This window comes from Malurus melanocephalus, unplaced genomic scaffold, assembly GCF_030028575.1.
Source record: "Malurus melanocephalus ecotype Western Australia unplaced genomic scaffold, MMel_1.1 scaffold_1270, whole genome shotgun sequence".
Classification (NCBI taxonomy): Eukaryota; Metazoa; Chordata; class Aves; order Passeriformes; family Maluridae; genus Malurus; species Malurus melanocephalus.
The window spans coordinates 41,284-54,604 of NW_026624502.1; the positions used below are offsets into that span (position 1 = coordinate 41,284).

A 13,321-nucleotide genomic window follows, 5' to 3' on the forward strand; every position below is an offset into this window, starting at 1 on the left:
AGCCTCACCCTCAACACCACCATCGCCGTCTTTCTCTTTAACCGCCCCCCCAGAAGAACAATGGGCCGCCCCACCCCCGCCCGCCGCGCGCCCTCCGGACCGGCCCATGGCCCCTGCGGGGGGGTGAGGGGCGGCCCGTGAGGGCGCCCGGGAGAGACCACCCCCGTGGGGGAGGGGGGGGACAGACCCCCACCCTCGTCCGATCTCCCTCAATGGTCCCGTCGCCCATTCATGGGGGGCTGCAGAGGGAAGGCCGCACCTGGTGGAGGGGGGGACCCCCAGTTAGGGGAGGGGAGACCTCCTGATTAGGAGAGGGGAGTACTTAGAGGGGAGACACCCCCATTTGAGGAGGGAAGACCCTCCAATTATGGAAGGGGAGATCCCCCAGGTGGGGGAGGGGGACCCCTCTCCAATTAGGGAAGGGGGTCTGGAAGGGGTGACCCCCCAATTACAGGAGGGCTGCTAAGAGAGAAGGCTCCAATTTAAGGGGCGGGGTACAGGGAAGGGAGACCTCCCCGAATTAAGGGAGACCGCCCCCAATTTGTGGGGCTTGGGGAGACATCCCCCTCAAAAATCAGTGCCCCCCTAATAGAAGGGTGAAGATCCCTGCCCGATGAAGAGGTGGAGGCTTCTCCCCCATATTTGGACCCCATTTTTAGACCCCATTTTTAGGGGGTTCCCATCCTCCTCCTCAAGTCTGGCTCCTGGGGAGTGGGGGAGGGGCTCTTCCAGTTCCCCTCCCCAAATTCAGTTGGGAGTAGGGGAAAAAAATCTCAATTTTTTGCCCATTTTTAGGTGGGGGACTACCTCAGCATCCTCTGTTTTGTTCCAAAAACTCCTTTGGCCTTTTCCTGTTTTTTTTTCCCAAGTTTTTCTCCTCCAATTTGGAAACTTCAGCATTTTCTGGTAGCACTGAGATCCCCAGATTCCCCCATTCCCAGGGTTCTCTGGAGTAGGTGTCCTCAGAGTGGCTCCGGCCACCAAAAAAGCTCCTTTTTATTCCCCAAAAATCCCGGTGGGAGACAAAGCCTCGGACAATGATCCTTTCTCCATTTTCTTTTTGGAGGGGGTTTCCAGGGAAAATGGGGGGAGGGGGGCTCTGATTCCTGATTCCTCCGTGGGGGTTTTGGTGTTTTCTGGGGACATTTTGTAGGGATAGAATTCAACTGTTCCCGCTGGGAATTGGTGCTTCCATTCCAAATTTTTGGGTCTCGATTCCTGGATTTCTCCTATGTCCCCACCGGTTTGGGAATGGGGGACACAAAAGTTGGGAAAGCTGCTTGATTTTAAGGGGAAAAACCTGTTTTTTCCTGTGGTTTTTTTTCTGTTTTTTTTTTCTCTCTCCCCCCTGGGGTGCCTCCGGGAGTTCCCATTTTCCTCAAAAATTCCCCAAAACAGAGGCTCTTGTGCATCTGAGCTGCACAAAATTTCTGATTTTGGGACCTTCTCAGTGTCTGGGAGCTCCAAACTGGGATATTTTCCTGGATTTTCCCAGTCTTTCCTCTCTTTTCCCAATCCTTATTGATTATCTGAACTGGGAATTGGGAAATAAGGGATTTCTTGAGAGATTTTGAGATGTGCCTGGATTGAGAGGATATTGGTGTAGACACTTTTCCCCCTCTGGAGTAGCAGGAAAATCACAAAGAATTCTGTGTGTTCCCGCAGGGAATGAGGAGCCGTTTTTGGGTGGGAATGATGGAAAATCCATCCCTTTTGGGGTCATTCATTCCTGGGATTGATGGAAAATCCATGGAAAACATACATCCCTTTTGGGGCAATTCATCGTCCCAAAGAGCTGGACAGGGACTTTGGAAAAGGGATGGAATTCCAGGTCAATGGGGAATGGTTTCCCATTGGAAAAGGGGGAATTTCTGTGGGATTTGGGGGAGAAATTCCCAGGGAAGCTGGAAAATCCTTGCCGTTGCCCAATGCCTGGAGTAGCCTGGGAAAGTGGAAATATTCCAGAGGATGGGAGTGGGTGGGTTTGAAGGTCATTTGGTCCTTCCATACCAAATCCTTTGTAATTTCAGGAAATCCCAAATTTCTGAAATTTCCCAAATCCTCCTGGAGCAGCTCCCATCCCTGATCCCAAAATTCTTTGCCTCTTGTCCTTACAAGCTTATGGGACAATTCCTGAACTCCGGGATGGGAAAAGCCTGGAGGCGGGATGAGGATTCGTGACCCTCATCCATGTGTTTTCCCATAGAAAACTGCACAGGATGTTTTTTTGGATAAGTAAGGGGGATTTATGACATTATTTTAATTTTAGTTGGTATTACTCCATTCCTGGGACATTTCATGGAATCCTTTTCTGCTCCTGTGAAGTTGTGGTGTCAGAAGTTGATTCCAGGCCCTTTTTCCTGTTGGGAAGGAGCCCCTTTCCTCCTTCCTGCTGGGGTTGGGTTGGGATTTGTGGGATTTGGGCAGGATTTGGCTGTTCCTAGGTTTATAGGCTGAGGGGAAGGTCCTGGGATATTTGAGTTTGGGTAAAGTATTCCAGGAAATCCCCAAATTTGGGAATGGCAGCTTTGGGATACCCAAAAACTCAGGAATAGCTCTAGGACACCCCATAAATTGGGAATGGCAGTTTTGGGACATCCCAAAACTGGGGAACAGCTCTGGGACATCCCAAACCATAGGAATGGATGCTTTGGGAAACCCCAAAACTCAGGAACAGCTCCATAACACCTCAAAACTCAAGAAACAGCACTAGAATTCCCAAATCCCTCTGCTCCTGAGATTTCCCTGCGGGAATGCTGGTGCTGCCGGGAGCAGGAAGAGAATTTCATGGAACATAGGCAGAGCTTTGGCACCGAGGTCATTTCCCTCCGGCAAATCCCAACCTGGAGCTGCCAGTAGAAGTGGGCCTGGAATTTCAGGATCCAGGCATGGAAAACACCTTATTTTCTGGGAATTTTTTTGAGATTTTGGGCTTCTTTTTGGGGGATTTTTTTGGCTGTCGAGCCGGGTTTTTTTGAGGAACGGAGGAAAATTCCCCTCTCCCCTGGATTCTCTGGAAATTAACGGGCCGAGTCCCTCCTTCCTGGTCCTCCCAGGTTGGATGGACTTTGGAGTCAATCAGTAACTCCTGACTCAGGGAATTCCAAGGGAAAAAGTGAAAGTCAGCGGGAACCTAGTGGGAAGGACCCCAAATCCACCTCTCCCTGACTTCTCATTGGGAATTTTTCGGTAATCAAAGTTGGAGGATGGCAGGGTGAAAATTCACTCCCGGGACTTTTAGGAATTGTACAGATTTCAGGAGTTTTGGGGCACTGGATGTCCTGGTGTTAGGGCAAAGCTGCCTCTGGAATTCCCCTCTGTGGAATTTTGTGCCTGAAATTCCATAAGAATTCACCATGGAGCAGGGGAGAGTCTGCCTGTAAACTGATCAGAATTTCCAGGAAGGAAATAGTATTTTTTTTTTGGGAGAGGTGTTGCAGAGGCATCAAAAATCCCAGAAAAACCTCTCAGAATTCCAAAATCCCCAATGCTTTGCACTGGGTTTTGTGGATGGGAGAGAAAGATGGAAATTCTCTGCTTCCAGAAGGGATCAAAACCCCCTGGATTTCACCACATTCCATTCCTTGAGAAATGCAGCCATTCCCAAACCCTCAATTGCATGGGAATTCACAGCCCGGCGTTCCCTGCTGGGTGTCCCATATTTGGGATTGGGAATCGGGGTCTCCGCAGCTCTGGGTTAGCAGGGGGAAGTATTTTTCGCAGAAAATTGGGAAAATCTCTTTGGTTTGGCTCATAATCCATGGGCTGCCCAAGATTAGTCCAGTATCCAGATGGAGAACAGCTTAACGCGATCCCCAGGAAGATCCCAGCGACCCAATTGCCGGGATTTTTTTTTGTGATCCAAAGGATCTGTTCTAGGGTCCTTTATTCCTGCGATCAGTGAGAAAATTTATACCCAGAATGTAATTCCAGAGGGAATTCCTTGGTCTTGGTGGGCTCCAAGTGTAACTGGAATTTTGGGAAGATCTAAAGTATCCTTTTTTGGGTTTTTGTGAAGATGAAAGGTATTTGGTTTGGTGGAGAAGTTGTGTCCACCATGATGAACATCTAGCTGGGTGGAGAAGTTGTGTCCATCATGGAAGGTCCTTGCTGGGAGGAGAAATTGTGCCCACTGTGGTGGGGAACCCATGTCCACCATGATGTGGGCTTAGTTGGGTGGGGAAATCATGCCTATGATGGTGACCCTCAGTTGGGTGTGGACGATGACCCCTCGGTTGGGCTCCATCCCTGACCCATCCCTATTCCCAGTATCCCCCCTGAGCCCCCACTATTGCTGGTGTCCCCCTGACCCATCCCCATTCCCAGTGTCCCACCCTGACCCCCCACCATTCCTGGTGTCCCCCCGATTCTGTCACCGTGGCACATCCAACTTCTCCATGTGCACCTTTAACTGCCCCTTCTCCTCTGCTTCCAGGGGCACTCATCGGCCGCCCAACGCCCGCCACAGCCTGAAGCTCGCGCGGCCCCTGCAGCATGGCAACGCTGAGCGGCCGCTGAGCGCCCTGCCTGCCCCACTTGCCCCGCCCCACCACGCCTGGCCCTGGGCCACCATGCACGGACAATGATGATGGCCCGCAAGCAAGATGGCCGCACGCCCACCTACAGCGTCAGCGTGGTGGGGCTGTCCGGCACCGAGAAGGAGAAGGGCCAGTGCGGCATCGGCAAATCCTGCCTGTGCAACCGCTTTGTGCGGCCCGGCGCCGACGACTTCCACTTGGACCACACGTCCGTCCTCAGCACCAGTGACTTTGGGGGCCGGGTGGTCAACAATGACCACTTCCTCTACTGGGGCGAGGTGGCACGGCCCTTGGAGGAGTGCGTGGAGTGCAAGATCCAYGTGGTGGAGCAGACGGAGTTCATCGACGACCAGACCTTCCAGCCCCACCGCAGCACGGCCCTGCAGCCCTACATCAAGAGGGCAGCGGCCACCAAGCTGGCRTCGGCCGAGAAGCTCATGTACTTCTGCACCGACCAGCTGGGCCTGGAGCAGGACTTTGAGCAGAAGCAGATGCCAGACGGGAAGCTTCCGGTGGACGGGTTCCTGCTGTGCGTGGACGTCAGCCGGGGGATGAACCGTAATTTTGACGACCAGCTCAAATTTGTGTCCAACCTCTACAACCAGCTGGCCAAGACCAAGAAAGCCATCGTGGTGGTGCTGACCAAGTGCGACGAGGGCGTGGAGCGCTACATCCGCGACGCCCACGCCTTTGCCCTGGGCAAGAAGAACCTGCAGGTGGTGGAGACGTCGGCGCGCTCCAACGTCAACGTGGACCTGGCCTTCAGCACCCTGGTGCAGCTGGTGGACAAGAGCCGGGGCAAGGCCAAGATCATCCCCTACTTTGAGGCCCTCAAGCAGCAGAGCCAGCAGATCGCTGCCGCCAAGGACAAGTACGAGTGGCTGGTCAGCCGCATCGTCAAGAGCTACAACGAGGCGTGGCCCAACGTGTGCCGCCGCATGCAGCCGGCGGCCGAGTACCAGGACTACGTCTACCTGGAGGGCACCCACAAGGCCAAGAAGCTCTTCCTGCAGCACGTGCAGCGCCTCAAACAGGAGCACGTGGAGCGGCGGCGCAARGCCTACCTGACCCTGCTCCCCCAGGCCCTGGACGCCCTGGTGCCTGACCTGGACGAGATCGACCAYTTGAGCCGGGCCAAGGCGGAGAAGCTGCTGGAGGCCAAGCCGGACTTCCTCAAGTGGTTCGTGGTGCTGGAGGAAACGCCRTGGGACGCCACGAGCCACGTGGACGCCGTGGACAACGAGCGCATCCCTTTCGACCTKCTGGAGACGCCGGCGGCCGAGCAGCTGTACGAGGCCCACCTGGAGAAGCTGCGCAAYGAGCGCAAGCGGGCTGAGATGAGGAGAGCCTTCCGCGAGAACCTGGAAAGCTCACCCTTTGTCACACCTGGGAAGCCCTGGGAAGAGGCACGGAGCTTCATCATGAACGAGGACTTTTACCTTTGGCTGGAGGAGTCGGTCTACATGGACATCTAYGGCAAGCACCAGAAGCAGCTCATCGACAAAGCCAAGGAGGACTTCCAGGAGCTGCTGCTGGAGTACTCGGAGCTGTTCTACGAGCTGGAGCTGGACGCCAAGCCCAGCAAGGAGAAGATGGGCGTGATCCAGGAAGTGCTGGGCGAGGAGCAGCGTTTCAAGGCCCTGCAGAAGCTGCAGGCCGAGCGCGATGCCCTGATCCTCAAGCACATACACTTTGTCTACCACCCCACCAAGGAGACGTGTCCCAGCTGCGCCGCCTGCGTGGACGCCCGCGCCGAGCAGCTGCTGGGCTCGCGCTTCCTGCGGCCGGCCGAGCGCCACCACAAGAACCAGGCGCCKCCGGACTCGGTGGACCGCATCAACCTGGTGATCCTGGGCAAGGACGGGCTGGCCCGCGAGCTGGCCAACGAGATCCGGGCGCTGTGCACCAATGACGACAAGTACGTCATTGAGGGCAAGATGTACGAGCTGGCACTGCGGCCCATCGAGGGCAATGTCCGGCTGCCGGTCAACGCCTTCCAGACGCCCACTTTTCAGCCCCATGGCTGCCTGTGCCTCTACAACTCCAAAGAGTCGCTGTCCTATGTGGTGGAGAGCATCGAGAAGAGCCGTGAGTCCACCATCGGCCGCCGGGAAAACCACCCAGCCCAGCTGCCGCTGACCCTCATCCTGGTCAACAAGAGGGGCGACGCCAGTGGTGAGACGCTGCAGAGCCTGATCCAGCAGGGCCAGCAGATYGCCAGCAAGCTGCAGTGCGTCTTCCTGGACCCGGCGGCGGCCGGCATCGGCTACGGCCGTAACGTCAACGAGAAGCAGATCGGCCAGGTCCTCAAGGGGCTGCTGGACTCCAAGCGCAACCTCAACCTGGTGGGCTCCACCTCGGGCCTCAAGGACGCCCCGGACGCTGACCTGCGCATCGTCATGTGCCTGATGTGCGGTGACCCGGTGGGCGCCGACGACGTGCTGCTGCCCATCCTGCAGTCGCAGGGCTGCCGGCCGGCTTTGGCCGGCTGCGGCTCCTCCGTGCTGCTGGACCTGTCCATCGGGCCTCAGCGGCGGCGYGTGGAGCTGTCGCTGCTGTCCTACCACGCGTCCTTCGGGCTGCGCAAGAGCCGCCTGGTGCACGGCTACATCGTCTTCTACGCGGCCAAGCGCAAGGCCTCGCTGGCCACGCTGCGGGCCTTCCTGGGCGACGTGCAGGACATCGTGCCCGTGCAGCTGGTGGCGCTGGCCGACGGCTCGGCCGACCTGCTGGACAACGACGTGAGCCGCGAGCAGCTGGCCGAGGGCGAGGAGATCGCCCAGGAGATCGAGGGCCACTTCGCCGCGCTGCCCTGCGGCCAGCCCCAGCCCAAGTTGGACGTGGCCTTCCAGCCCTTCCTGAAGGACGCGCTGGACAAGAAGAACATCATYGAGGCCACGCACATGTACGACAACGCTGCCGAGGCCTGCAGCACCGGCGAGGACGTTTTCAACTCGCCGCGTGCCGGCTCGCCGCTCGGCAACTCCAACCTGCCGGACTCGGAGGAGGACGCCGATCCGCCGCCCGGCTACAGCCCCTTCCGCGAGGAGCCGGCCGTGCCCGCGCTGCCCAAGGACCACTCCAAGCTGTCCATGGAGCTGGAGGGCAACGACGGGCTGTCCTTCATCTCGGTGGTCAGCAGCTTYGAGAGCAAGCTCAACAACAAGGTGCCACCGCCGGTCAAGCCCAAGCCGCCGGTGCATTTCGACATCAAGAGCGACCTGTCCTACCTGGAGCAAGGCCACCGGGATGGCCAGCGGCGCTCGGTGTCGTCCTCCACGTGGCTACCGCCGGACTGCTTTGACCCGTCGGACTACGCCGAGCCCATGGACGCGGTGGTCAAGCCGCGGAAYGAGGAGGAGAACATTTATTCAGTTCCCCACGACAGCACCCAGGGCAAGATCATCACCATCCGCAACATCAACAAGGCCCAGTCCAACGGCAGCGGCAAYGGCTCGGACAGCGAGATGGACACGAGCTCCCTGGAGCGCGGCCGCAGGGCTCCAGCCGTCACCAAGCCGGTGCTGTACCGGGCCCGGTGCGCGCGGCTCGGCCGCTTCGCCAGCTACCGGCCCGGCCTGAGCGTGGGCAGCGACGACGAGCTGGGGCCTGGCCGCAAGAAGGACGAGGAGCCAGGGAGCCAGGGTGGGTACAAGGGTGACAACGCTGTGATCCCCTACGAGACGGCTGATGGAGAGGACCCCCGAAGGAGGAATATCCTCAGGAGCCTCAGGAGGACCACCAAGGTGGGGTGGGCTTGCAGGGACTGGAGGTGGCTTGGAAGGTTTGTTTTGGGGGGTGGTTGAGTGTGGAGAAGGGTGGGAATGACGGAACATCCCAGTGGTCAGTGTCGGGTCAAGATCTTGGTCAGTGGAGGATCCCAGGAGGAGGAACATCCTCAGGAATACCACTAAGGTGGGGTGGGTTTGGGGGAACTGGAGGGGTCACCCTGGGGTGATGGTCAAGTCCAGGGAGGGGTGGGAATCATGATCTCAGTGGTGTCCAGTCATCCTTGCCATTTGGCCAAACCCTGGTCAGCTGAGGATTGTGGAAGGAGGAACATCCTGAGGAGGATGATAAAGGTGGGACGAAGGATGGAGGGGTCACCCTGGGGTGCTGGTCAAGCTTGGACAGGATTGGGAATGTTGGACCATCCCAAGTGGTCAGTTTTGGGTTGGTGCCTTTATTTTGGATCTGGAGCTGCGTGTTCAGAACTGGAATTTTTGAGTTCAAACCTGGAATTTTTGTGCAGAACTGGAATTTTTTACCTTCCCACTCAAAGTTCCCAACTTGGGTCTTGATTTGGGATTTTTGGTGCTACTTCTTGAGATTTTGGTGGAAAGTGGGTTGGGTTGGTTTGGGTTGGGTTGAGTTGGATTGGATTGGATTCAGCTGAGTTGTGACCACTAAAATCCCCCACGACCCCTCCAGCCACTCAAAAATCCCCAAACTATGCAATTCTTGGGGCATTTTCCTGCAGAAACCAAAGCCGAAGGCGCGTCCGTCCCTGACCAAGACCCCGTGGGAGAGCAGCTACTTTGGGGTGCCCCTGGCCCACGTGGTGACCCCGGAGCGGCCAATCCCACTCTTCATTGAGCGCTGCATCGAGTACATCGAGGCCACTGGTCAGTTTGGGGCAATTTCAGGATTTGTGGAATTGTTACAGAATTTTTTAATGATTTGGGTTTTTTTTGGGAAAAAACCTCCTTATTTTTTTAAGAAGTTTTGGGGGTATTTATAAGGGATATTTAGGGAGGGTTTTAGGACTTTGGGAGTTTTTGGGAGTTGTTTTGGGAATTGTTAGGATTTTGATTTTTGATTTTTAATTTTTCAATTATTTTTAAGGTTTTAAGGTATTTTTAGCGTTTTTGGGGATTTTATGGATTTGGGTGTTTTTTTTGTGGGGTGGTTGCGGATTTGGGGTTTTTTTTTGAGATTGAGGGGGAATTTCAGGAATTGTTAAGCGTTTAGGGGAATTTTAGGTTTTTTTAGGTATCTTACGGAATTTTTTATTTTTGCAGTTTTTTTAGGGAGTTTGAGGTGCTATTTTTGGGATATTTGAGAGGGTTGAGATTTTGGGTGGATGTTGTAGGGGGTTTGGGAGTTCTTTTAAATGTATTTTGGGTGTTTTTAAAGTATTTTTGGAATTTTTAAATGACTTTTAAAGAGTTTGTTCAGGAGTTCTGGGACGTTTGTTTTTAGGATTTTTTGGGGGGCCTTGTGTTAGGGGTTTTGGGGCTATTTTTTGGTTTCTGGGCAGGATTTTGCGATTTTTTTAAGGGGATTTATTTTTTTTTTTAAATTTTATGGAGTTTTGTCGGGGTTTTGTCAAGGATTGTAGGAGTTTGAGGTTTTCTTTAAGGGATTGTTTCGGGGATTTTTAAAGGGATTTTTAGGATTTATTTTAGAGGTCTTTTTTTTTTAATTTTTTTTTTTTTTAGAGAATTTTTGAGGGTTTTTTAGGGGTTTTAGGGGCAAATTCTTCCTGGATCTTTGGCTGCTCCCTGGATCCCTTTATTTCCCCATGGAATTTTTCCCTGCAAATTCTGGGAGGGATCAGGGGCAGCACAGGGAATTTTTCTCTTCATTTTTTCCGCCAATGTTGGTGAAAATTCTCCCCCAAAATCACACTGAGCTCGGAATGAGCCCTAGAAAAGGCCAGAATTGGAGAAGGAGAAATTCAGGACTTTTCTGTTTTGTTTTTTTTTTTCCCAGGCCTGAGCACAGAGGGGATTTATCGTGTCAGTGGGAACAAGTCGGAGATGGAGAGTCTGCAGCGCCAGTTTGACCAGGGTAACCCTAAATCCCACCCCAGATCCCACTCCAATCCCACCCCAATCCTGGGAAAGCTACCCTCCATCCATAGTTCCCTCTGGAACTGTGGAAATACTGTTTTTTTGCCACAATTCCCAGGTTTTTTTCAGTTCATTTCACTTCATTTCTGACCCCTTTTCCTTGGGGGTTCCTTCAGGGCAAATTTTATGTGATTTCACTCAGGAAACCTTTTATCTCCCACCTTTGGGATTTTGGGGCTGGAATTCTGCCTTGATCCATAGAATTCCTGGGCTTTTCCCCCAGTTCCCAGCGTTCTTTTCACGCCGCATTTTCCAGGAAGTTTGACCCAATCCTGTCCCAATTCCCTGGGAATTTGAGGGCTTCTCCAGGGCAAATGTGGGACTTCCCTCAGGATTCTCCCTGGGAAAAGTTTCCCCCACCCCAAACTCCTCCTGCATCAGAATTCTGGGGCTGAAGTTTCTTCTTTTCTCACTTGCATTTTTCATGGAATTGGCTCCATTCCCTGGGGTTTCAGGGGATGGATCTGAGGGCTCCTTCAGGGCCAATCCCAAGGCATTCCCATGGACTTTTCCCCTGCCAGATCACGGGCTGGACCTGGCCGAGAAGGATTTCACCGTCAACACTGTGGCCGGGGCCATGAAAAGCTTTTTCTCAGAGCTGCCTGAGCCACTGGTGCCCTACGCCATGCAGGTGGAGCTGGTGGAGGCCCACAGTGAGTGAATTCATGGGAATTTCTACCCCCCCCCCGCCCCCCGCCTGGCCCTGATTTCAAAGGAATTCCTTGGTTTTCCTCCTTAATATGTCATTAATTGGTGATTAATTCTTTACTACCATTGTTGCATTGAAAGGCCAATTTTTTAATAATGACACAGACATGGTTAAGGGGACAAAAAGGGTTTTACCTCGGTATTTGGGATCCCAGGTGCACAACTTCATGGCAGAATGCAGACTGTGTACAGCATGGATACAAGTTCTATATGTTCCAGGAATTAGCATTTCTATCTAGGATTTCCCAAGTAGAAACTTTACAAATGCAGTAATGTTTCTCTATTCTAATGAATCTCCCTCTGGATGAGGCCAGAGCCCAGTTTACACAAGATGTTCTGGACAGAACGCTTTAACCAAGGTGGGAGTCTCGGGTTTCAGATAGCACAGGGCACACTGACTCTTTCTTTTGGATGTTTGGTCTGTCTGTCCAGCAGAACTCCTAAACTAAGCTGGAATATCAGGGTACAGGAATTACAAACGTGTGCTAAGGGGTGCAGGTGAATGTATGGAGGGTACAGAAAGTGTAAAAAGGAAAAGCGAAAATCATCAGGCATCACCGTCTCCAGGCCATTCCAGGGGTTTTGGGGACACCACGTTCCCAAAATTCATCCTGGATTCCTCATGGATTCCTCTTGGATTCCTGACTATTTCCTTCTGAATTCCTTGTTAATTTCCTATTAATTCCTCTTGAATTATTCAGGAATTCCTCATAAATCCCTCCTAAATTCCTCCCAAGTTTCTCATTAACTCTCACTCCATTCCTGGGGTTATTTTGACCAAACCCCAAAAATTCCTTTTTTTTGGCCATTCCAACCCCCAAAATTCCTGTTTTCCCTGCAATCCCAGAGATCAATGACCGGGACCAGAAGCTCCATGCACTCCGGGACGTCCTGAGGAAATTCCCTCGCGAGAACTACGAGGTCTTCAAATACGTCATCGCACATCTCAACAGGTGCAGGCAGGATTTTGGGAATGTTTTGGGTATTTTGGCGAATGTTTGTAAACTTTGGGGGGAAATTTTTATGAATTTTTGTCAGTTTTTCAGGCAGCCTTGGGAACTATTTGGAAATTGTTTTTTGCAATTACTGGACAATTTTTGGCCACTTTTTGGGTGATTTTGCGGGGTTTTTTTGGGATTGTTCTGTACTTCTGTGGATTTTTTGAATTTTTGGGATTTGTCCACCAGGAATGGTCACTTTTGGAATGTCCCCCGCAGGGTGAGCCAGCAGCACCGCGTCAACCTGATGACCAGYGAGAACCTGTCCATCTGCTTCTGGCCGACGCTGATGCGGCCCGACTTCAGCACGATGGACGCGCTGACAGCCACCAGGACCTACCAGACAATCATCGAACTCTTCATCCACCAGTGCCCCTTCTTCTTCCCCGTCCGGCCGCCTCTGGACACGCCCGGCTCGCCCGGCTCGGCTCCGGCCGCGCCGCTCTTCCCGCTGACCCCTCCGCCGCCGCCGTCCCCGCCCCGGACGCCATCACCACCGGCCGAGCCGCTGGAGCCCTGAGCCCCAGGGAGAGGGATGGGGAGTGACCACCGTGGCATTTGGCCGCCCCGGAGCTGGTGGGGGATGGGGGATGGGTGGACTGGACTCAGCGGGGGTTGAGCACTCAGATGTTGCCCAGGAAGGTCCCAGACTTTGGCCAGGGCAGATGAACAGTGTCCCCAAGGAGGGGCCAGAGCGGCTTGGGAGAGGCTGGAAGGGGATGAGGGTGGGCCAGGGTAGCCTGTGGGTCATCGAAAATGATCCTGAGTGGTCCAGTGTGGGCCTGCTGGTCCATGGTCCATCCAGTGTGGTCTTGGCCTAAGGAAGGGTCATCCAAGGTGGTCCATTGTGGAATGAGGCTTGTCCAGTGGGACCTGAGGGTTGTCCAGTTTGGTCTAGGGTGGCCTGAGGGTCTATCCAAGGTGGTCTGTAGTGGTCCAATGTGGCCTGAGGGTCATCCCGTGTGGGCTTGGGTGGTCCAAGGGTCATGGGAGGAGGTCCAAGGTCCATCCAGTGTGGTTCAGTGTGACCTGAGGGTCATCCAAGGTGGTTCAGCATTGCTCAAGGTCCATCTGAGGTGGCCTGAGGTTCGTCCAAGGAGATCCAATGTCACCCAAGACTCATACAACGTTGCCAGAGGTCCATCCCAGGTGGCCCAAGGTCCATCCAAGGAGATCCAGCATCACCCGAGGTCCATCTGAGGTCATCCATTGTCATGGTGGC

At 54.0% G+C, this 13,321-nt stretch overlaps 1 protein-coding gene across 1 annotated transcript; it reads left to right on the forward strand.

Annotated features, from left to right (window-relative positions):
- Positions 1-4,420: 4,420 nt before the first annotated feature.
- ARHGAP35 (Rho GTPase activating protein 35) lies at positions 4,421-13,315 on the forward strand. The gene is made up of 6 exons (XM_057387600.1): positions 4,421-8,284; positions 9,019-9,163; positions 10,254-10,331; positions 10,915-11,046; positions 11,949-12,054; positions 12,319-13,315. The coding sequence occupies exons 1-6, from the start codon at positions 4,583-4,585 to the stop codon at positions 12,617-12,619; spliced, it is 4,464 nt and encodes a 1,487-aa protein (XP_057243583.1). The 5' UTR covers positions 4,421-4,582; the 3' UTR covers positions 12,620-13,315.
- The last annotated feature ends 6 nt before the right edge of the window (positions 13,316-13,321 follow it).